We start from the raw sequence: 21,080 nt of genomic DNA on the forward strand, positions 1-21,080 counted from the left end.
AATCGTGCTTTGTGTAAAATAACATTCATTCTGCGACTTTTATTTTATTTAAAATCTTATAGACTCAAATTAAGTACTTCGCGGATCACTATTTTTGAATGTAGACAAATCATTATGAGTTTGATCATACATTTCTATGAAATTGCTACGTTAGTGTATTGATTAATATCCTTTACATAGTCTGTATTATGGCGTGCATAATTGTGTACAGCCTAAATATCTAAAGATCATTTCGGTTTTTTTGTTTTAATTAGTTTTAAAACAATCATAATAGTAATGAAATAGTTCCAAGTGATAACGCTTAAACTAAATACTTATATTTAAGCCATAAAATATAATATTCGTGGCGCGACAGTAGTAGTTTTAATGTATAGGAAGGGAGAGGCTGCGCGTGCACGACCCCTTCCCTTTGCTCTATGGAGGCGGGAGCGCGCAATGGTTTCTGCTCACACTCGATCGCATGCAGAGAACTACCTCCGGACTGCTAAGCACCACAGTGAGACGAAAATGTCTCATCTGCTGTCCATCAACCATTATTGCTTTGTTTCCCAGAGTAATATAGGAGTATTAATTATGCTTTGGGATAATTCTCCTTACCATCTCTAGACAAACCGCATCATATTTCATCGAGTGTTCTTTTGACTTATTTCAGTTCGAGGAATCGGAGTACTCGCCTACAGGTAAGGCAGTTTGAAGACTTACTGAGTTCACAAAATGGGGTTAAATAAAAAAAAAGCAAAAAACTGAATGCAATATAAAGTTTGCATGTATATCATTTTTGGCACAAAACTAGCCCGCATATCAACACTAGCCGGCATTGCGTTTAAATTCGTTAAATGCTCTCATGTATCTTGTTATGCACTTTTGCGACTTAGATTTCACGTATTTTCCCGCCAAAAGCGATGCGTTTTGAAACATTTTCAGCACCACGGATAGCGTGGATGTGAATCGCTTAGTGTCGCGCGCGCTCACCCTTTTGCGCTCACTGTGAGATACGCGCGCTCCACCTGCACACTTTGTTTTTTCTTTTGGTTTAACTTTCGCACGGTTTATGGTGTAAACTCTTGTACAATATGTTCTAGTATGAGATTAAAACAAAGAGATTAAAACAAACCGTGCTTTAGGTGCTTCTGTTTAATTTCTAAACACAGCATTAACTATTTCTTTCTAAACCATTATCTCTAACTGTGTGTACTGTAGAATGTAAAGGATGTAAATATGTCAATGTTAATATGATCTAGGGCGTGGTGCCTTATTGTCTATATTATACAATATTAACCCATCTCAAATGATTCTAGTCAGTAAGTTTGTGAGTTATAAGCAGCATACTTATTTATTTTTTTATTAATGTGTTCAATGCAGGTGTGGAAAAATGGCGTCCAGGTGCTTCTTGCTACTCGCCTTAGGGACTGCAGTGATTACCTTTGCAGTGAATGTGCAGTGCTGTCCTACGCCGTGTAGTTGCTCAGATAAAACCCCCCATCACTTTGTGGAGTGTGCTTACAAAGAACTTCAGCTTGTACCTGATGGCTTGCCATCCAATGTGACCACTCTTAGCCTTTCAGCAAACAAAATCAAAGTGCTGAAATCACAAAATTTTGTGAATGTAATCCAGGTTACATCTCTTTGGCTGTCTCACAATGAAATTGTTACCATTGAGAGAAACACTCTGGCACCAATGTACCAACTAAAAAATCTGGACCTAAGCCATAATAAAATAGTACTTTTTCCATGGGAGGACCTTGCTAACCTTACTTCTCTGCAGTTGCTGAAAATAAATAACAATGAGATGGTCAATCTGCCCAAGGATGCTTTCATCAACTTGATAGAGTTGCGTTCAGTTCGTATTAACAATAACAAATTTACAACGATTGCTGAAGGAACTTTTGATGCTCTTATCTCCATGTCGCATCTACAGATTTACAACAATCCCTTTACATGTTCTTGCAAACTGGAGTGGATGAGGGATTGGATTATTAATTCAAAAATTTCCATTCCTGAGCAAAACAACATTGTTTGTGAGGCTCCTGCCCATTTAATTGGTTTACAAGTCACTCAGATGCCAAAACTGGTGTGTCAGGCTCCAACTGTTATAATAAAATATCAGCCCAACATTGAAAACACAGAAATTCATGAGGGGTACATGGTCATTTTAAATTGTGAAACTAAAGGAAGCCCCAAACCTGATGTTGAGTGGGAAGTATTTGCAGGAAACCAACTACTAAATTTCCCATTGCCTTCAGTTGTAGAAAATATTGAGGTTCCTATTAATAGTGCACCCACTAATACAAGATTCCAAATTTTTCAAAATGGAACTCTAATCATTCCTCATATGAGCAAAAAAGAAGAGGGAAACTATACCTGTTCTGCTACTAATGACATCGGCAAAGCTGAACACACAGTGAAACTTGCGGTGGCTGTTACCAAAAAAGAAAACACCAACTCTGTGCTGGACACAAAAGAAAGTACTGGTGTGACTGACAATAAGCCTGGCCAGAAGAACCCCAAAAACAATGTATGGCCCAAATATGAGAAGCCCAAAATTCTTCCAACTGGAACATCATCGATTAATATTAAAACTGAACCGGTTGATTCTGATACTTTACCATTTACCAGTAAGTGTGGAATAAGTGATGGTACACAGTATATATCCAATCATGCATTTAACATGAGCTTGGATGACCTGAAACAATACACATTTGACTTTGGGGTGATTGCTTTAGAAGTGTCAGAGACTGAGGCTAAAGTCCAACTCAATCCTTTACAGATGGCAAATGCCAAATCAAACCTTCACCTCAACCAACCACAGGACCTGGAAACTGTGAATAAAGAACCTTTCACTCTTTACCAGACTTCATCCAAAAAATCTCCTATGGACATGCTGTATGTTTGTGTGAGCACTGGCAAAGGACATTCAGTTGTTCAGTGGTCCAAGATTGAGGACGGTGTCAATACATATCGTTTCCAAGGTTTAAAACCAGGCACTAACTACACTCTGTGTCTCACCTATGGCGGACAGGACTGCCAGGTCCAGGTTGTCTTTACAACAAGGAAGAAAATCCCATCTTTACTTATTATAGTTGTGGTCAGCATTTTCTTACTGGCTCTGGCCACAGTGCCCTTGCTAGGAGCCACCTGCTGTCACTTGTTGTACAAGTATCAAGGGAAGACTTACAAACTGATTATGAAGACGCAGAATGCAGATCAGCTGGAGAAGCAAATGGAGACAGACTTTGATCCGAGAGCCTCTTTTGTGGGCTCAGATAAAAACTTCAATGCAAGTGAGCTTGGTGAGGGAGACGCTGAAGCTGATGTGGAGGAAGGGGAAGGGGAAGGTGAGGAAGTCGAGGGCAGTGTGGTAACTGAGTCCATCCCTGAGTCGCAGTCCAAAACTCAGGAGGAGTTCGAAGTGGGCTCCGAGTATAGTGACAGGTTACCGTTAGGAGCTGAGGCAGTGAATATATCTGAGGAAATAAATGGCAATTATAAAGAGCCACGCTAAAGCCTGACAGTGTGTAAAATATTTACCTTTCGACCACATTCCAATCCAGGTGAATACCGATGAGCACATCACCTTACTATTGTGATACTCTGCAGAAGGTGCGTTAACTCTATTTTACCTCAGTTATTCAGCAGTAAATGTATATATTTCGTATTGGTTACTGGATTTTTATGAATAGCCTATCTCTACGAACAATTTATTCCAACACACCTCACACACTGATTTTTACATTCAACTCAAGGTTACATCTATCACCTGGAAAGGCTTAGCATTCATACATACATGTAAGAGACTGTGAAATTCATAGTTACAGTTAGTCACTAATCAAACGTCTTTCAATTCAGGGCTTTGATAAGAGTAATGTTGTGTTCACAGTACATGTTCATCAGTTATTGTTCAAACCTCGGCGCACGGACTTGTGAAAAAGGAAGGGGATCGTTTCACCTCATGGTGTGTGCGGAAAAAGTAGGCTAAAAACCCAGGTCACCATCGAGTGACATGACATTTGTGTAATATGTGACTTCAGATCTCGGGTGCTTAAAGAAGATCCCCTTTGCCTTTACGGACTGATTGAACGTCTCCTTTCTCTAGTTTAAGGTTCGTGGCATGTCACACAAGAAGTATTTCCGACTGTGTTTTTATTAGAATATATAGGACGGTAGATATTCTCGGTGTCGATGTGTGGTGTAAAGCAGTAAAGTGTAAAGATGTCTCATTTTTATAAATATATATTATCCCAACCGTCGCGTTTCACTATCAGCCTGTACGCACGTCCCGTACACTTCCTCTTAGTGATTTGTGTCGACAGATATTGTGTTCGACTGATGTTGTTAACCATCTTTTCAAAGATTTTGATATCATTTTATGTACGTGAACTTAATAAAATACTGATCAATACGTTTCGTTTCGTTCTTGCTGTAGTAAAAAAAAGATTTGTCTATTTCTGTATTGTGTTGCATGTCAGAATATGTGCACTAGGTATTTAATTCATTTGAAATACTAAGCAGAAAGCTACATGGTTTGAACATGTAGAAAGTAATATATTTTACAGAATAATTATCACACACGATCACAAAATTCAAAGAACAGAACAAAAAAAAAACGCACAGTAGTTTTTATATGCGTAAAGATAAAAAGAATTCTGGTGTTCTTCTAGATATAACGATGTCGTTCATGCAATTTTTCACTTTTTCCACACTCGTAAAATGCGCATTAAATCGCTGTATATTTGGTCTGGGATCTGGGTGTAGTTTTGTTCTCATGGAACGTTTGGAAGAACAAAGGAACGAAGTGCGCAAAGGGTTGCAGTGCGCAAACTGTGGTCCTGATCCGCAACCTGCTGCAGCGACAGTGTAAAGCGCTCAGTTTGAACCCCGGAACATCACATCTACTCCAGAAACAAACAAACAAAAACAGAAAAAAATAAAAAACAAAAAATTAAATAAAAAATAAACCCAGCTAGATATTGTTTAAAAAAATGAAGTAAAAATGTAAAAGTATACCGTGCGCCATTTGGTGCGCCTTAGAACAGTCAGAACTGTAATTATGGCGTTGGATTTTCATTTTTATAAAGCGTAGAACTAGTTCTCATTCTTATAATGCACTTGTATGGGGTAAGGTCTATTTTTTGTAACACAGAGTCCGCCACAGCATCGCTTTTAGAATTTTATTTATTTAATTACTTACGTCTTTTATTTTACGCAAAATCGTTCCAATCAAAACATTGTCAACATATTATATTTCACCGAAAATGAAAAGACATTTCTTAAACTAAATATGCATGACCGTAAACTTAGTTTATTAACTGAAAAAAGATAATATTGCCATTTATTCATCATGTAAACTCCTCATCTCAACATCTAACTTCTCAAAGCTGCCGCCACAAAAGCATTCAGAGAATTATACATCCTAATATATAATTATACATAAATAGCCAATATAACTTTGCACAACTATTTCTGTACCAGTGTAGTTCAAGGTGTTCAGACCAGTAAAAAGAGAGTAAATGTTTCTGATAGTCCTGCACCAGAAACTACCAAATGAGAACAAACATTTTATCACAAAAGAACCAGTGCATCAATCAAAGAAAAGTCAAAAGAGGAAATAGTGTATACTTCTTCCTGAGGCACTAAGGTCATTTATTTAAGACAACATTTACTTCTACACAGACACTAACAATAATATAAATTTAGTATTATTTTAATCTGTCCACTAACCAATATAATTTAATAAAGGCAGAGAGAAATTGTGCGGTCTGTTTTTTTTTTTTTTTGTGATATCAGTCTCAGTCCTTAGATACAGGTCCCTCTCTTTCTTTGCTGGCTGCTGTGGTGCCACCCTCCTTTTTGCTGCTTTCTTTAGAGCTCCGTTTGAGGGTCCCGTTTAGGAAGCTCTCTGAGCTCTGTCGCTGAAAATGCTTCCTTGACCCCACCAAGGACGGATTATTAACTAGTGTGTAGAGGAGATGCCAGTGTCCCCTTGCTTGCTTAGCACTGGGCACCTTGTTCTGTTTCTTGTCCTGTGAAACCAGTTGAATTCCTGCAACAGCCAGATAACATCGAACATTAGTGTACCTATAGTCTTCATGACAAATAGGTGCGTATGCAGATGGGGTTTGAAAAGAAACCAGCAACCCCCAGGCTTTTTATTTTATGAAAAACAAAAACATTAATGCACATAAACATTCAATGACATTACTCCATTTTCCCCCTCTGATGTCTAGCAAGGGTGTTTACAGGAAAACATGCATTTGGGAGAAATGGGTAAACAGTACTTCAAATGTTAATATCGTCTACATAGTGGGTGAGAATGATCTGCACACTACTGCATCTAAAGGCAGCGATAATTGGAATCTTCTGAGCGCTGTTGAGCCATATTGAGCCTGCCATTACCATGCTGAAAACGCAAGCCCTCTGGGTTGCATTAATATGAAACAGTCAATTAGAATGGTCCATCTGTGTAATCCACCAACCTAATGCCAATCTCTACTACACAATAGAACCGTGTTCAACAGGAATTAAGGGAATATTGACTGTTTCTAAATACAAAGGCATCCCATAAATATTTCCAAATTGAGATGCTAAGCAATTTGTAGGAATGAATAAGAATTATAAGAGGGATGAAAAGATTAATCAGAGCTGTATTTTTCAGAGATGGTGCACTCACCATCTGCTTTTATTGACAATTTGTTAATTTCTCTAAATGCAAACAGCTGACATATCACTTTCTGTGACTGACTTCCATACAGGAGAAAAACATCAAGACTATTGGTACCTAGCCTGCTGCAAACTGTATAAAAAGGATGTAAAACTGTAAAAGCAAAAAGTCTAGTACATCTGGATCAGGCCATGTTCAGCAGGAGCTGGATGCTTGCTTGGTCTAACACATCTGTGATTGAGAGCAACGATAAGGGCTAGAGAGACACATTGTACATTATGGCCCAATTTATACTCACAAATTTAATCAGGATAGATATGCTCGCCTGCTGCGTGCAAGACAGTGTGATGAATCAATTATGTTTTAAACAAAGCTGGCCAACTGCCTGGAAATACAGCCTGGATTGCCCAGGAGAAATCAAATACATAAGCGCACTGCTTTACTCGTACAGATCTTTTCAATACCATATAAAACACAAAAACTGTGGACTATTTCATAAAAAAACATTTGTTTATAAAAAAGATGTGATCAAATTTTTTTTTAGATGTGTACTACATTGAGTCAATGCATAGTAAACAAAAAAATCATTCCACAGCGTCAGTGTCAATAATTTCAATTATCATTTTGCTAATGATAACAACATAAGGTAATTTATCTGCATAGAGCCATGGTGGATATACAAAAAGAAACACATAGGAATTGTATCACCAACCTTCCTCCGCATTACGTGCCGCATCCCCAGTGCCGTTGCCATGGCTTAGAGACTGTAGCAGCAACCCACAGAAGGCCTTCATGACTGGGTGAGACTGACTGACCTCAATCTTTAAATAATGAGCATAGCAGCAATACCCTGCAGAGCAACGGAATGGCACATAAGTTGAACTGTTGAAAATGTAATCTACAGACTCTCATATATTATTGTGTCTAGCGGCAATTCCATCTGCACTGTCAATGTCTGCTATGCAACTGCACATGGCATTTGTTTCAAGTAAGACTTAAAGATTGCATAGCAATCACTGTCTGGGAGGGGGTGAAGTGTCATACAATTTTTATATCTTATATATTTAAAGAGCCAAATATACAGATGGTTCACAAATTAAATGTAAAACATACATACAGTGTATTAGTAAGGTAGTGCTGCACTATGAGGTACCAGGAAAGCATCAGTGCTCCTTTGCATAGATTCTTAAGTTTCTAGAAATTCTTAAGTATCTGGAGTAATTACAATTTCAAAGGGTATTCCCTCAACTGGTGTATAGTGGTGAAGAGCCAAGTGTAACACATTTGATTGGAAATTTATAGGTGATTAGAATAAGTATTCTGATGGTTTAAGAGCTGGTCAGCATGAAGGCCATTGCATATGATGTACATTATTTCCAGGCTCATGAAATCTTTCAGGGAGCCTGTGTGCCCTGTGAATAGAGACTGTGACATCCTGGTAACAGTCACATCAGGACAATGATTGAGGGCATAAACATTATGCTAGTATAATGTCTCCCACAGCATAATATCCACTGATTTTTCTTTTAATTTGTAAATTCATATGTGGAAAAAAAAAACAAACTAAAGGATGGCAGGCTGGCCAATAACTAAACCAGACTACTAATGCAATCTGATGTACCTGTGTCAAAAGCTTCCACGTTGCGGTTGAGGAGGCTGATGTCCATGCGGCCCAAATGGACAATGTTAAAAAAAGCTGTGATGACCAACCTCCAAATTCCCAACAACACACCAACTAGTACATTGACTGGAAAGAGCAGGTAGGTCAGGAGGAACAGAAACCCCCTAAAGAGATGAGCAAAAATACTTATCTAGGTAACCAGAATTAAACAGACTACTAATGAATACTTTTTATAGTCACTTAAACAATAAGTGTTTCTTTCCCCATAAAGAAAAATTATTATAAAAATTATAGAGAAAATTAGTGTTTTTAAAAAAAAATTGCGGTGGCAGAGTATGGAGTGACATATGCTTGCTTAACAGCTGGCAGTTAACAATAATGTTACCTGTTTGTTAGGTCTTGTGTTCCAGCTTCTTTTTTAATAAAAAAGAACCTGGATGTAAGGTGCTGGATAAGCACACACAATGACAGCGTCAACCAGAAGGGCCTAGAAATAGAGACACAGGCCATAAGAGAGGATCTGTTTTAAGCAGCACTTCTTTAAGTGCTGGTGTTTATGGATTAGGATGCGAGATTGTGTAGTGCACTTGTATAGTGCAATAAAGATGCAGAAGATACTAAAAGCTCAAAGTCACTAAGAAGTACCCTGTTTGATAATCCTCATCGGCTGTAATGTCAGTGTACTCACCACATTCTACCAATGATGTGGAAGAGAGCAAGATTCTTTCCATTTAAGATGGGAATGATGATTAGGAACACAGCAAAAAGAAAGCAAATGAAGAACACCAGAGTCTGAATGACCATGCCTTGATGTGAACAGACACAGAGATTTACTCTATTATACTTGACACAAAAACAAACACATAATTGAGAAATGCACACACAAATTTGCTTATATTATTGGATGAAAATTAAATTCATGCATGGTTCCAGACATACATTTATGTCTAATTTTGTAGTTACTGAATAATTCAGAGAAAATTAAAAAAAGTAATGCTATAAGATGAACCATCTACCAAGACAAATAAATGCAGCTTGGTAGCTGGTATATCCCATCCAGCAGACCAGGGCAGGACGTGATGGTCTTATGCTCCTTTGGCGGTCATACACATTGTAGATATCCCCTCTGTATAGGCCCCTCAGATTGGACCTAAATTCACAAATGTGTAATTGTGGGAATTAAAAGGGTCCTCATGTATAAGGAATAAAGTGAGTATGTGTGAAACAATTTGAATGAAAATTGCTGTAAGACAGTAAAGCTGTAAGACAGCTTTTTTTCAGTTTGTTGTTTGCAAATTAGGGTCAAATAAAGCCTTTTCTTATTGGCCGTAATTATAATCACTGAGAATGCAATATCTTCTACAATTTGTTGTATAAATAAAAGAATCAGACCAAGAGAAATTTTATGTGCATTTTACCCTTACCTGTGCAGGACCATGGACCGCATAAACATGATCAGATTAACCAAGCAGGTAAGGGTTACTGCTGAGACATAGCATACTGAAATAACAAAAACACACACACACACACACACACACACACACACACACACACACACACACACACACACACACACACACACACACACACACACACACACAGCACTTTTCATCGCTGGCTGATTAGTAAGTAAGCTATGCTATGGTCCATCGGCCTGCTCTGCTGACTCAATCACTATTATCTAATAGTAATTTGTGTATGTAGACTCATGCAAGTTTTTTTGCACATAGTATAGATTTAGACAGGTTTGTGTAAAAAGTGGAAAGTGACAGTGGATCTATACACTTAGCAATGCTTCCATTGCAGGTCTTTGGCAATATTTCTTGTAGTTGCCGGGGAACTTAATATAATTAGACTGCGGTCTTTCTGAGCACAGAAGCCTCTGAGTCAATGAAAGTAATATCCTAAACGGCTTCTTATTTACACTGTGGAGTTAACATTTTCAGATGTATGAAATATTACAAATAAAAGAAAACATTATGCAGCAGTGAAGGACTGGTAAAACATTTACAGGACAGTTCTGATTTATCAAGCATTCTGGATGCAAACATTTGCATAAATTTGCAAATTATTTTTTATTTCGATCTAAATGATTATGAACTCACCCTCAATACACCACATGTAGTATGTTACAATATTAACCACTTCTTTACGGTCGGCTGAAAGAATAATGTTAAAACCAGCCAGGAGAAATGCAATGTCTTCGTTCACTCCTTTTCGGACAATCTGGAGAGTGGGCACTACTCCAATGACCAGCAAGAGAGCCATCTGATAGAACATGGGAAAACAGAATTATAATTAGGCATGTTCTAATCCTGCAGAATGCAATATAAATATCTTTACTTGGGCATTAGAAAGCTACAAACCTGATAAACAGCAACTAATGCCACAACTAAAGAGATGACTAACTTCAAAGGGAACCTAAAAACTAGAAAAAACAATTGCAAAATTATGATAAAGCATACATTACCACCTTACACTATTGTACGTACAAAGTGGTAGTTACCATCTTTAGGGGTGTAGATGTAAGATTTAAGTGCATTAGTAAATCTTTCAGAAAGCTTTGGATTAGAACTGCTTGCACTGAAAAAGAAGAAACATAAATAAAAACAATAACAATTATTTAGTCAATCCGTTTCTAGCAGTTATATAAAATATTATATTTTAAGTATATATGTTCTATTAATCCTGTGTTTTACAGGATTCTTGCAGAGGAAACCTTTGTTTAACTGATGAATGTCAATCTTTTTTTTTTTTTTTTTTTTTTGGTAATTCCCTTGGCACTAACACTTCACATTTGTGACTATAAGTGGTCAATACTGATCAGTAGTGCTAAAAGACCCACAATGAAAGACACATTTTAAAGTGTTTATATGAATGCATCCTATATTAAACACCAATCTTTATACTCAAAAGTACAGTGCTTCCTTTGAAATGGATTTCAACAATCCTGAATACATTACATTAAGTTGGGTTGTTGTATAATTAGCATGAATATACATATATATTCGGCCACGTCTGTACCATGGCGTCCAGCCCAAGAGGGGTTGGGTGGGGGAAAACCAGAGGGTACAGTGCGAAGTCTCTTGAGTCGCAAACAGATTTATTTCTGCTCTGTAAAACTTCCTCCATATTGACTATGCCTAAAAAGGTGGTTTTCTGTACTGGAGAAAGCGTACTCTTCTTGGCGTTTAGTCTAATCCCAGCTTCTTCATATAGGCGAAAATGACATCTCAATGCCGGACGACCAAAAGCTCTGATTGAGCTAATATCAACCAATCGTCGATATAGTTCAGAATGTGGTTGCCCTGGAGTCTCAGCGGGGTCAGAGCTGCATTCATACACTCTGTTAAGTGTGTGCGGGGTGAGAGCACAAGGACAAACGGAAAGACCCAGTATTGATAAGGGAGGAGGGATATGTAGGTGTCCTTTATATCTATCATAAGAAACCAATCCCTGGACCTGATTTGAGACACGACCTGCTTGAGAGTAAGCATCTTGAACCTGAGCCTCAGTAAAGAGCGGTTCAAGGAGCGCAGATCTAGAATAGGATGCAACCCCCCCCAATCCTTCTTGGGAACAATGAAGTACCGGCTGTAGAACCCGGACTCTGTCTAAAGGACGGACCACCTCAATGGCCTCCTTCCTTAAGAGAGTAAGTATCTCTTTTTCCAAGACCAGAGCCTGCTCGACACACCCCATCGAAGCACCGGAGTGGATCGCAAGGGCTTGATGAGCAGAAACGGGGCCTTAAAGGAACAAAACTGCATCCGGGGAGAGATAGCCTGGGAGATATTAGGGGTAAAGAGGCCGGCCGAGTATCGGCTGCTCCAGGATCTGGACACCTCACTGTGCAGATTGAGGAAATAGAGCAGACCCTGGCATGGAGGGATGCAAAAAGCATTTGTCCAGCTTACTAGGTGGACGCTGCTTCTGCTTCTCGTCTGTACACATTCCATCTTGGACACAGCACAAGTGACTACCTCCAGGAGCTCCTCATACAGAAATGGCTGGGAGGAGTCCACGGGCTCAATAGTCTCCATGCTTCTGAACAAACAGAAGCGAGCGTCGTTTTTTGGGGGGATTTTCTTTGGCTATCTGGACCTCTTCGTTGGATGGATAACACAGATGATTCCAAAGCGTTGTTGACGGAGCTGCTGAGCAACTCAAGAATTTTAAGGAACTGATTTGGACTGGATTTGGATTAGACTAGATTTGGAAATCAACAGTCTACTACAGTGGCTCAGGACCACAGATTGCATGAATAAATTTGCATTTATTCACCTATTACTACACACCTCAACAATGTAACTACAATTAATAGACATTTGGTGCTACCCAGATGAGTATAGGTTCTCTTTTGAGGCTTATAGGCAATAAATGTACACATTCTTTTATGTTACCTTATTACCACTTTATCTGTGTAAAGCTGCTTTAAGACAATGCCCATTGTAAAAAAAAAAAAGGGTAAAAAAATTAATTAAAATTTATTTGAATATAGATGAATATAGAAAGTCTGTTAGGAGAAAATATTGCACACCGACCACATCTAACCTGGCATTAGATGGTTTCCTCTTTTTAAGGATGTTCTTTACATAGTCTGTGTAGTAACTGCTCTTTAGGTCCTGTGAGACAAAATTAAAGTAAACAGAAATCAATGAATTTAACATGTTAAATGGCATTTGTTAACAACGTGCTGATTGTAATCCATATTTATTAAATATAGTCATGAGTTCTAATTTAAAAACCGATTAAGAGAAGATGCTTGCCCTCAAGTTCATTCTACCACATTTTTTTTTACAGAGTATAGCCATATAAGAGCACCATTGTTCCGTCACTGTGGGAAAATAACATAATGCCTGTGTAATCTATTCTGCCACAGACCAGAATTCAATCCAGGAAAGCTGCTTATTATGATTAAGCAATGGAATGACATTCTGGTGATTACACACAGCTTTACACTTTGCATTGTGTTTGATAATTAAGCTTTATTATTTGTAATTTAAAAACTTCTTCACGTCTACGTACTTTGTTGCACATGCAGTGACAGCATGGAGCCACAGATCTTACACATTTATTTGCTCTAAACAGTTATATGCACCCATGACAAATTCTAGACCTCAAATATGCATGACAAGTTTATTAAGCCCACAATAACACTCAGTCTTAGTTCATTTACACATCAGTGGCACTGCACACACTCACCTCAAAGGGATTGCTGTTCTCTGTTCCTTTAAAGCCCTTGAACAGGAGAAGAGGATACTGGAAACTGAGAAATGCCAAACAGGCAATCTCTGGCAGGCTGCCCAACAGGGAATGGTACTTGTATATCTGCAAAGGACAAGTAGAAAAAATAACAAACAAATGTCCTACTTTTACATAGCTTGGTCCAAGAATAGTTTGAACATCTCATTTATATTAAGCAGATTGCTTATCAAAACCTTGATAATTGCATATCTTACTTAATCTTGCAAAAACAATAAATCTGAAAAGAAGATGTAGATTTACATGATCATCCCCCTTAGATATTGTTTACAGCTTTTAATTTATTTTTAATCATAGTTATAATATTATTTTTTTAATTTATTTATTTAGTTTCCTCTGACGCTAAAAAAGGTAAAAGTGTAAATAAATTATATACTGTCTATTAAACTGCAAGATCCAAAATTTTCAATACAATATTCGGATTCACCAAAAATAAAAGATTGTAAACATATCAGAACAACTCAGAATAATGTATTTCTAGCTACAGTGAAATTCACTAGGTTTTGTCAGAACATCTGATATCATATAATAATATCCATCAAACCATTAACAATGTCACCACAAACTAAAATTACCAACCTGTGGTGTTTTGGGGCAGTCGACTTTATGCCAGATGAGGATGCCAAAATGCGTCCATGACAGCAGGCTGCCCAGCACATAGCCAACCGTGATATGGAGAGTGCCACAAGCCAACAAGGGGTAGTACAAAGCAGGGTAGTAGAAGAGAGCGAGGATCAGCCAATACTCTGAGAGAAACAATAATAAATATCAAGTGAGCAAAATAAGTTTGGAAGTTTCTCACAAAAATGTTGGTACATTTGTCATATATGATACAAGTACACTATTAGATAACCATATTAGAAACACAGATAATAAACTCAGGAATATGTATAGTAACATAACTACGAGCACCAATGCAATAGTTCAAAGAGTCAGGTAAGGGGGTAATTTATCCTCTTGGGTGAATAGAGTCTGGGTTTGGACAGGAGCCATTTTTGTGAATAAGCATAAGTTCATTTGATAGTTCTTATGTAGGAATGACTCACTTTGCCTCTGGTTCAACTATCTTTAACAGTTATATTTCCTAAATACATTGGTGGTCTGAAACATAAACAGAATGTTCACTTGAACTGTGACTGTTTCCAAATCCCATAAACATAATACTGTATTAATTTCAAAACATCGGACAGCTATTTTGCGCAGCACAGAAGAATTCCCATACCTTTGTTTTGTGTCTCCTTGGTGAAGGGCAATGGGTTGGGGGACAGAACTAGTCCAACAAGCCTGCAGAAAAGGATGCCAAACACAGCCACAGACAAGGCTTTGTGCTGTGTATGGTCTAAAAAATTCACAGGGCTTGAGAAAGGAGAAAAGGTAGTGAGTCATAGATACAAAACCGAAAAAATGTACCAATAGTCTTAATTAATAGACGTAAATTACAGTTTGTTTATTGAAGTGTAAAATAATCAGGAAATAGAAGAAGAGGTGGTAAAGTAAAAAAATCACCTGAGTAAGGCTGGGACTCCTTTTCGACTGAATACAAATTTCTGCCTCCTTGCTACCACCACCAGGATCAGCATGGCCACATACTTCACACATAGATAAAAGAGGATACCTTGAACAATCTCCCTTTGCCAAAATCCACCCATAACCCAACTTTGATCCCAGTGTGCCATTGCTTCCAATTTCAAATTAAAATAACACACCCTCAGGAAAGGAAACAGCCTCATCTTCCAAATGTGGCCTGTCGTCCATGAATCAAGTTCACTGAACAGTGGACTGGGATCAGTGACCTGCTATGACCTATTGTAGCTTTGGGACTATCCTGGGCCTCAAATGCATGCTGGGGGTTGGCCTGACCCTACCACATGGGCCATCAGACTTGTAAACATTAAATATGCTGAAATGATGGCTGTGACCTAAAGTCAGTGGGAAATCCAGGATCTATGCACCATAATTTATAACCACTTTCAATGTTTGCGATAACATTTCAATGATATGCCCACCCACGCAACCACCTAAATACTTGCAAGAATAAAATATGCTATTATAAGCAGATTCCATTTACAGGTTTATTTTATAGATGAAAGACATCAAACACAGTCATAAAGAATATATATATATTAAAATAACATTATGTAGGAGTGTGAATGTAAAGGATAAGAGAGTTTATCTCAGATAAGACTTACGGATATGACTATGATGCATATGTGATAGAGACTTTCGTCAGCTGTTGGGTCACATGGTAGGATAACTCTGGAAGTTTCACAGAATTTTAATAATAAACTGCAAGTTGCTTACACAGAACAGTGGGGAGTAAACCTCCCTTGCCTCTCAAGTATTAAACATTAACTGCTTGACCATTCTGAGCCTAAATTATTCAATTAACTGATAGACAAGATTTATTTATAACTCAGACTTCCAAATCACTAAGATAAATAAAGAATAAATTATGACAAAAGAAACACAAAAGCTGTTTTGTGCAACTAAAACGTTTAACAACCTGTAAATACAACCATACATACAATACAACACAGTGATACAAATAATTTATTGTTTGAAGTCTCCTATTGCGAATTCAAATCAAACAATGTAGTCCTGATGACAGGAAGTTAAGTAATAGGTTTAATACTGAAATACAACCTGCAGTGGCAGAATATTTTTAGTGTGGGTTACGATTTCCCACAGGATTTAACATGTCATCTTGTATACTGCTGTAACTGAGAGCACAGTAAAATAATAGTAATAAAGGCTGAAGTAGGTCAAACAGAAAAAGATACTGTTTTCTGTTGAATGTCCCCTCTTCATTAGGACTCATATGAACATACAGTAAGTTTGATACATTATGGTCTATCTGAAACCATGTACGTATTAACAAATGCACAACAATAAAACTGTCTTATTTTTTGTAAAACAAAAAAATTAAAACAAAAAGAAAAACACTGATATATGCATGTAAAAAGAACTACTTACTCCGCAGAAATCTTGGTGGGCACCGCAACATACAAATCTTGATAATCATAGTAATCTTCTTTTACAAGTTCTGCACTCATTTTTCTGTTTTAAGGACCAAAACAGAGCTACAGTATCAGTATATCACAGAAATGCAGGAATTCCAGGCAGAATGGACTTTTTTTTATCACTCTTCCCTTTTCCTCTAGGAAACACAAAACACTTTTCTCCTGTTAAAAAAAAATGCTCCTTTCAAAGTTTGATACTCTGAAGTTCCCTGTGGCCTATCCCTTCTCCACTTTCTCTCCCTCTCTTTCTCTCTCTCTCTCTCTGTTCAGGTGCTCCAATCCTGCTCCAAAGAGCTGTGAAAAACAGTGGAAGCAGGCATCTGTTTTTAGCTTTAGATTACCTCCACATTGGAAGGCTGGAGAGAAAAAAAAGAAAATAATAGAAGAGAAAATAACGAAAATATGAAAATAAAGCGAACAACCATGCAAATAAGGGGCAGCCAGTCTATCCTGCCACCTGTGGCTCACTGAGATTAGGTGACCTTCCAGGGGAGGGCGGCTGTCTGAGCGGCCAGCATGAAGAGTATCAGAAGCAAAGGAATGTTATAAAACACTGAGATGGAGGTGTGTGGGACGGCTGTGGCTGAAGAGGTGTGGTACATTCATTAATTTCCATTTTCCATTGAGATAACAGGGAAATTTATGAGTGGACCTTACTGTGAAATTTCCTAATGATGAGTCAAAAGCAAGCAAGAAGGTCAATAGTATTACTGTTACTACATACACATGCAGGACGGACTAAACCATTTGTCTCACTTTCTTAGTATCTCACTTAAAAAAAACCTGGCAGTATTGTATAGAAACTTGTGTCTGCATTCTTACAAAAAAAAAAGCTGTGTTAGTAATTATTAACTAACAAATAATGTTTAGCTGCTGAAAGTTATCAACCTATATCAAAGAGTTAATGTAAAACTTGTGTCTTTAAAAATGTAAAGGAATCATAAGAATGACATGGGATGTAGCAGATAGTTTTACAAATTCCTGCAATTGTTGTGCAGGATAAAGGTATGAAGATATTTGTAGACTCGTCCCTCTGACTTTAAATAAAACAACTTATTCCATATAAATATCCTACATTCAGTAGTAAATACACACACATATAAACCAAGATTACACTATAGTAGTTATGGAAGTAAAATATTTATACACAATCACATATATAAAACACTTTATCTGTTTAACATGATTAATTGTAAAATAAATAATTATAAGATAGTTAATGTAGACAATTTACTAGCATTTGGCCATGCAGCAGAAGTGTCTTCTCCACAAAGGTAATCAGGCTTTTAGGTTTGGTATTATACAATTTTGAATTCACATAGGTATACACAAGCCACTATATCTGAAATTAGAAATGAATCTTCTTATTACCCAGCATCAGCACAGGGGCAGTGCAACAAGAAGGGACTAAAAACAGGATGAGGGATAAAAGGTTACATCTACCTCACACACAGCATTTCATCACCAGTTACACAGAAATAATGCCAAGATTCTGTCTAAATTCTATATTGTGCATTTGACAGTAAACAACAGTGTTGGTCCAGAGAGTTGGAAACATAACAAAGCTCTGTTGCCTGTCTCCCTCCCTTTCAGTTCTCTTCTAGCTGTCGTTGTGTATATGTTGGCATCACTGAAGTTTTGTAATCTGAGTCACAGTGTCAGGGTTAGTTTGGAGCTCTCATTATGCAGGGATTACAGTCAAAGAGAGTTAAAGAAAATTTCAAAACCATTGCTAAACTCCTGAGGGGAACTAAAAACCTCACAAATCAGTTTCATCCTTCTGTGAGAAAAAAAGGCTGGACAAACAGAGGGTGCTGAACAAAGAATGCTTTGAAGACTTACATCACCAAGGTGGTGGTGGAATTGGGCCAGAGAGTTTGTTTGGTTCAGGCTGAGAAATAGCTGGTGCTGGGGTTTGGTCTGGGAAGTGAACAGAAAATGTCTTTCATAAATCAGAGCACAAAAAGGGGCACTCTGTTCCTTGGGGCCAGTAAAAACAGTCATGCTATTCTATAGTAAGTTTCCAACAGGTATTAATTATGAAATCTAGCAAAAACAAAATAATTACCATCTGCATGCTACAGTTTGAATCACTATTGTAACACAAATGTCACTATTAAACAAACTTTAGTGTGTTACTGTGCATCACTGTGGCTTTTAAATCTGTGCACAGCTTTCATGTGACCTCCTCTGGCACGAATCATTAGAGAAGGGGGTCTCTGTTTGGCGAAAACCTATTGAATGACCAAATTTAATTAAAGCACAGCAGCAATGATATAGAACAAGATGAACGTTCTCATATCCGCCATCATCATTCATGGTCTCTTGGGAGCACTAACATCAGCCATTTAAAGTAAAAGTATTCTTGATGGTGTTAACCTGGCTATGCTGATAACAGCTTGAGATATTTAATGTTGGGGGAGAAAAACAGCCATTAGTCACTGACAGCGCATGTGACACTATAATCTCCTCTCCTAAACAGCTTTACAACAATAAAAACAGAACACCCATAGTAGACAACTATACAGTACTTAGTATTTGGACTGTACACATATAGAAGCTATACATATATAATGAAAAGTGAGTCACTACATACATTTTGCTCAAATCATATATATATATATATATATATATATATATATATATATATATATATATATATATATATATATATATATATATATATATATATAAAGGAACAGCTGATTTCTTAAATACAGGGATAGGTCCTTTTAAATAAACATTTACATAAACCCAAGATGTGACCATCTGTGCCTGGCAATTTTTGAAGAGCATAACAATACAGCTTGTATTATTCAGCAGGCCAGCACTACACTGTCCTTTAAAACAGATATCCAGGGTTGTCATTTCAGAGAAACTGGGCTTCATTTAATCCTGTTCCTGTGTTGTTTTTTTTTGGTTTGTTTTTGTCTTAATTTTTAAGCTTAAATCTTTATTTTTTTTTTCAAACAGTAAATGCATTCCTTCACAATGTACACATTGCTGTTATAATAACCTTGGCACTCCAGAAAAAGCTTTTAACTAAATTTAGAAAAGAATTAAATAAGGATTTGCCCGTTCAACCACAAGATCATTAGTGAAGTGAAGCATTCAAATTCACTCAAAAGGTCTCCAGATGGGGTTGAGGTCAGTGCTCTGTGAGGCCACTCACATTTTTCCACACCAACCTGGACAAAACAATGTCTTCATAAACCTTGCTTTGTGCACAGGGGTATTGTCAGGCTGAAGAAGATTTGGCTAGCCTGCATAGTAGCAGAAAAGGGAAATTTAAATCTTAATATCCTATTACTATTAAAATAAAAATAAAAAGTGCAACACTATGGTCAGACGTCCTTGCCATATAGTGTGTTTGGCAGTGGTTGTGTAAATTAGTGAATTAGCAGGTGAAGTGGTGTTAATTAGGTATTGCTAGTTATGGGGGGGGGAAGAAAGCACATTGGAGTGCATCATCACTAGTTAGTTTGAACGTCATTTTCTTTTACGTAAACCTGCATTGTGAATATGTCAATTGTTAAAAGCGCGGGTTGAAATTGAATACAATGTAAATAATTATGCAGATCTGGCAACCCTGCTAGCTCTGTTTCGAGTGTGGCTTCATTTTGCCTAATGTGAAATCACACCTAGTAAATGTATAATGAAATGCTCCCTTCTCAGCGGCTTATCCATCACACGGTATACCGGATTGCAATTAGATTGACACATTAATTTGATTGCATATGGTGGATGTAGCATGATAAGTTAAAAACAGCCACTACACTGTTTTACCGATAATATGCTTTTCAGCTCGTTGCTAATGCAATTCATCTCATCGATGCTCCACACTTTGTATCACAAGTAGACAATACCACTGAGTAAGAGAACGCATGTAATTTATTTTAGATAATGTTTTTTTGTTTATTTTTTAATAGCCTGGAAAGCATTTACAATCTGGCAACCCTGCATTCACAATATCACAAAGTCGTCCTCGTGCTAATTCTGCAACCTCAATACAAAAAGGGAAATATGGGCTTTCCATCAAATCATTATCAGCTAGTAAATCATTATAATGCGTGGAGAGGAGTGGTATTGTGTAAATAGCGTGTCCCTACGTTTTCTATACCCCTTTTTCACTTTGTTCATTGCATGAAGTAGTAAAAAATGGACACTTTTTTTTTACCTTAACAAAGCATATCATCTCATTTTATATCTAAACGCTATGTACAGGACACGTTGCAGTGCATGCTCATACCTTTTAGGAGATTTTGATGCTTATTTGGTTTGCTCCTACACACAGAAAAGGTTTGTTTTAAATAACAAAACTGAAGATATAAACTTGCCTGTAGGTTTACACAGGTCTCGCCATGCTCTTTAGAATTGTCCTGTGCAGGTGAAGTGCTGCAGTGCATACAATCTTATAGGACTTTGCACCTGATTTTGCAGTGTCTCGACCTTGAAGTGAACCTGAAAAAGTTTTTTTTTTTATGGTTTAATGAGGAAGAAATTGCACGGGTATATT

General features: G+C 37.4%; 3 protein-coding genes across 13 annotated transcripts in view; 2 read left to right on the forward strand and 1 right to left on the reverse strand.

Moving 5' to 3' along the window:
* Window positions 1-403: 403 nt before the first annotated feature.
* islr2 (immunoglobulin superfamily containing leucine-rich repeat 2) lies at window positions 404-4,399 on the forward strand. The gene is made up of 2 exons (XM_046860287.1): window positions 404-680; window positions 1,363-4,399. The coding sequence occupies exon 2, from the start codon at window positions 1,373-1,375 to the stop codon at window positions 3,500-3,502; it is 2,130 nt and encodes a 709-aa protein (XP_046716243.1). The 5' UTR covers window positions 404-680; window positions 1,363-1,372; the 3' UTR covers window positions 3,503-4,399.
* Window positions 4,400-5,154: 755 nt separating this feature from the next.
* stra6 (signaling receptor and transporter of retinol STRA6) lies at window positions 5,155-20,995 on the reverse strand. Of its 6 annotated transcripts, none has more exons than XM_046859123.1 (19): window positions 20,902-20,962; window positions 18,407-18,484; window positions 16,518-16,601; window positions 15,734-15,800; window positions 15,051-15,133; window positions 14,767-14,900; window positions 14,124-14,290; window positions 13,485-13,610; window positions 12,834-12,904; window positions 10,786-10,862; window positions 10,646-10,707; window positions 10,385-10,547; window positions 9,704-9,779; window positions 9,296-9,429; window positions 8,968-9,085; window positions 8,665-8,766; window positions 8,280-8,443; window positions 7,371-7,508; window positions 5,155-6,040 (listed from the first exon to the last, which is right to left on the reverse strand). In XM_046859123.1, exons 3-19 carry the CDS (start codon window positions 16,595-16,597, stop codon window positions 5,787-5,789), a joined length of 2,016 nt encoding a protein of 671 aa, XP_046715079.1. In that variant the 5' UTR covers window positions 16,598-16,601; window positions 18,407-18,484; window positions 20,902-20,962; the 3' UTR covers window positions 5,155-5,786. The 6 variants fall into 6 exon arrangements, with proteins under 6 accessions (XP_046715079.1, XP_046715077.1, XP_046715081.1 ...); XM_046859121.1 differs by having other exon boundaries at window positions 20,814-20,930; XM_046859125.1 differs by having other exon boundaries at window positions 16,518-16,920; window positions 20,814-20,930.
* The window catches only part of ccdc33 (coiled-coil domain containing 33), a 50,317-nt gene continuing 49,396 nt past the window's right edge, over window positions 20,160-21,080 (forward strand). The window contains exon 1 of one of the 6 annotated variants that reach the window (XM_046859131.1): window positions 20,160-20,257. The gene's annotated coding sequence lies outside the window, so the exon portion shown is untranslated. The other 5 variants (XM_046859138.1, XM_046859134.1, XM_046859136.1 and 2 more) reach the window with 5 other exon arrangements.

The sequence above is a fragment of the Silurus meridionalis genome, chromosome 10 (assembly GCF_014805685.1).
Source record: "Silurus meridionalis isolate SWU-2019-XX chromosome 10, ASM1480568v1, whole genome shotgun sequence".
Taxonomy (NCBI): domain Eukaryota; kingdom Metazoa; phylum Chordata; class Actinopteri; order Siluriformes; family Siluridae; genus Silurus; species Silurus meridionalis.

Coding starts and splice junctions, on each gene's coding strand:
- islr2 (XM_046860287.1), top strand. CDS start 1,373: ATGGCGTCCAGGTGCTTCTTGCTACTCGCCTTAGGGACTGCAGTGATT.
- stra6 (XM_046859126.1), bottom strand. CDS start 16,597: ATGAGTGCAGAACTTGTAAAAGAAGATTACTATGATTATCAAGATTTG. Junction 9,086..9,295: donor AGCTGCATTTATTTGTCTTG/GTAGATGGTTCA, acceptor GTTCACATCAAG/GCATGGTCATTCAGACTCTG. Junction 8,767..8,967: donor CACATCATTGGTAGAATGTG/GTGAGTACACTG, acceptor CTCTATTTCTAG/GCCCTTCTGGTTGACGCTGT.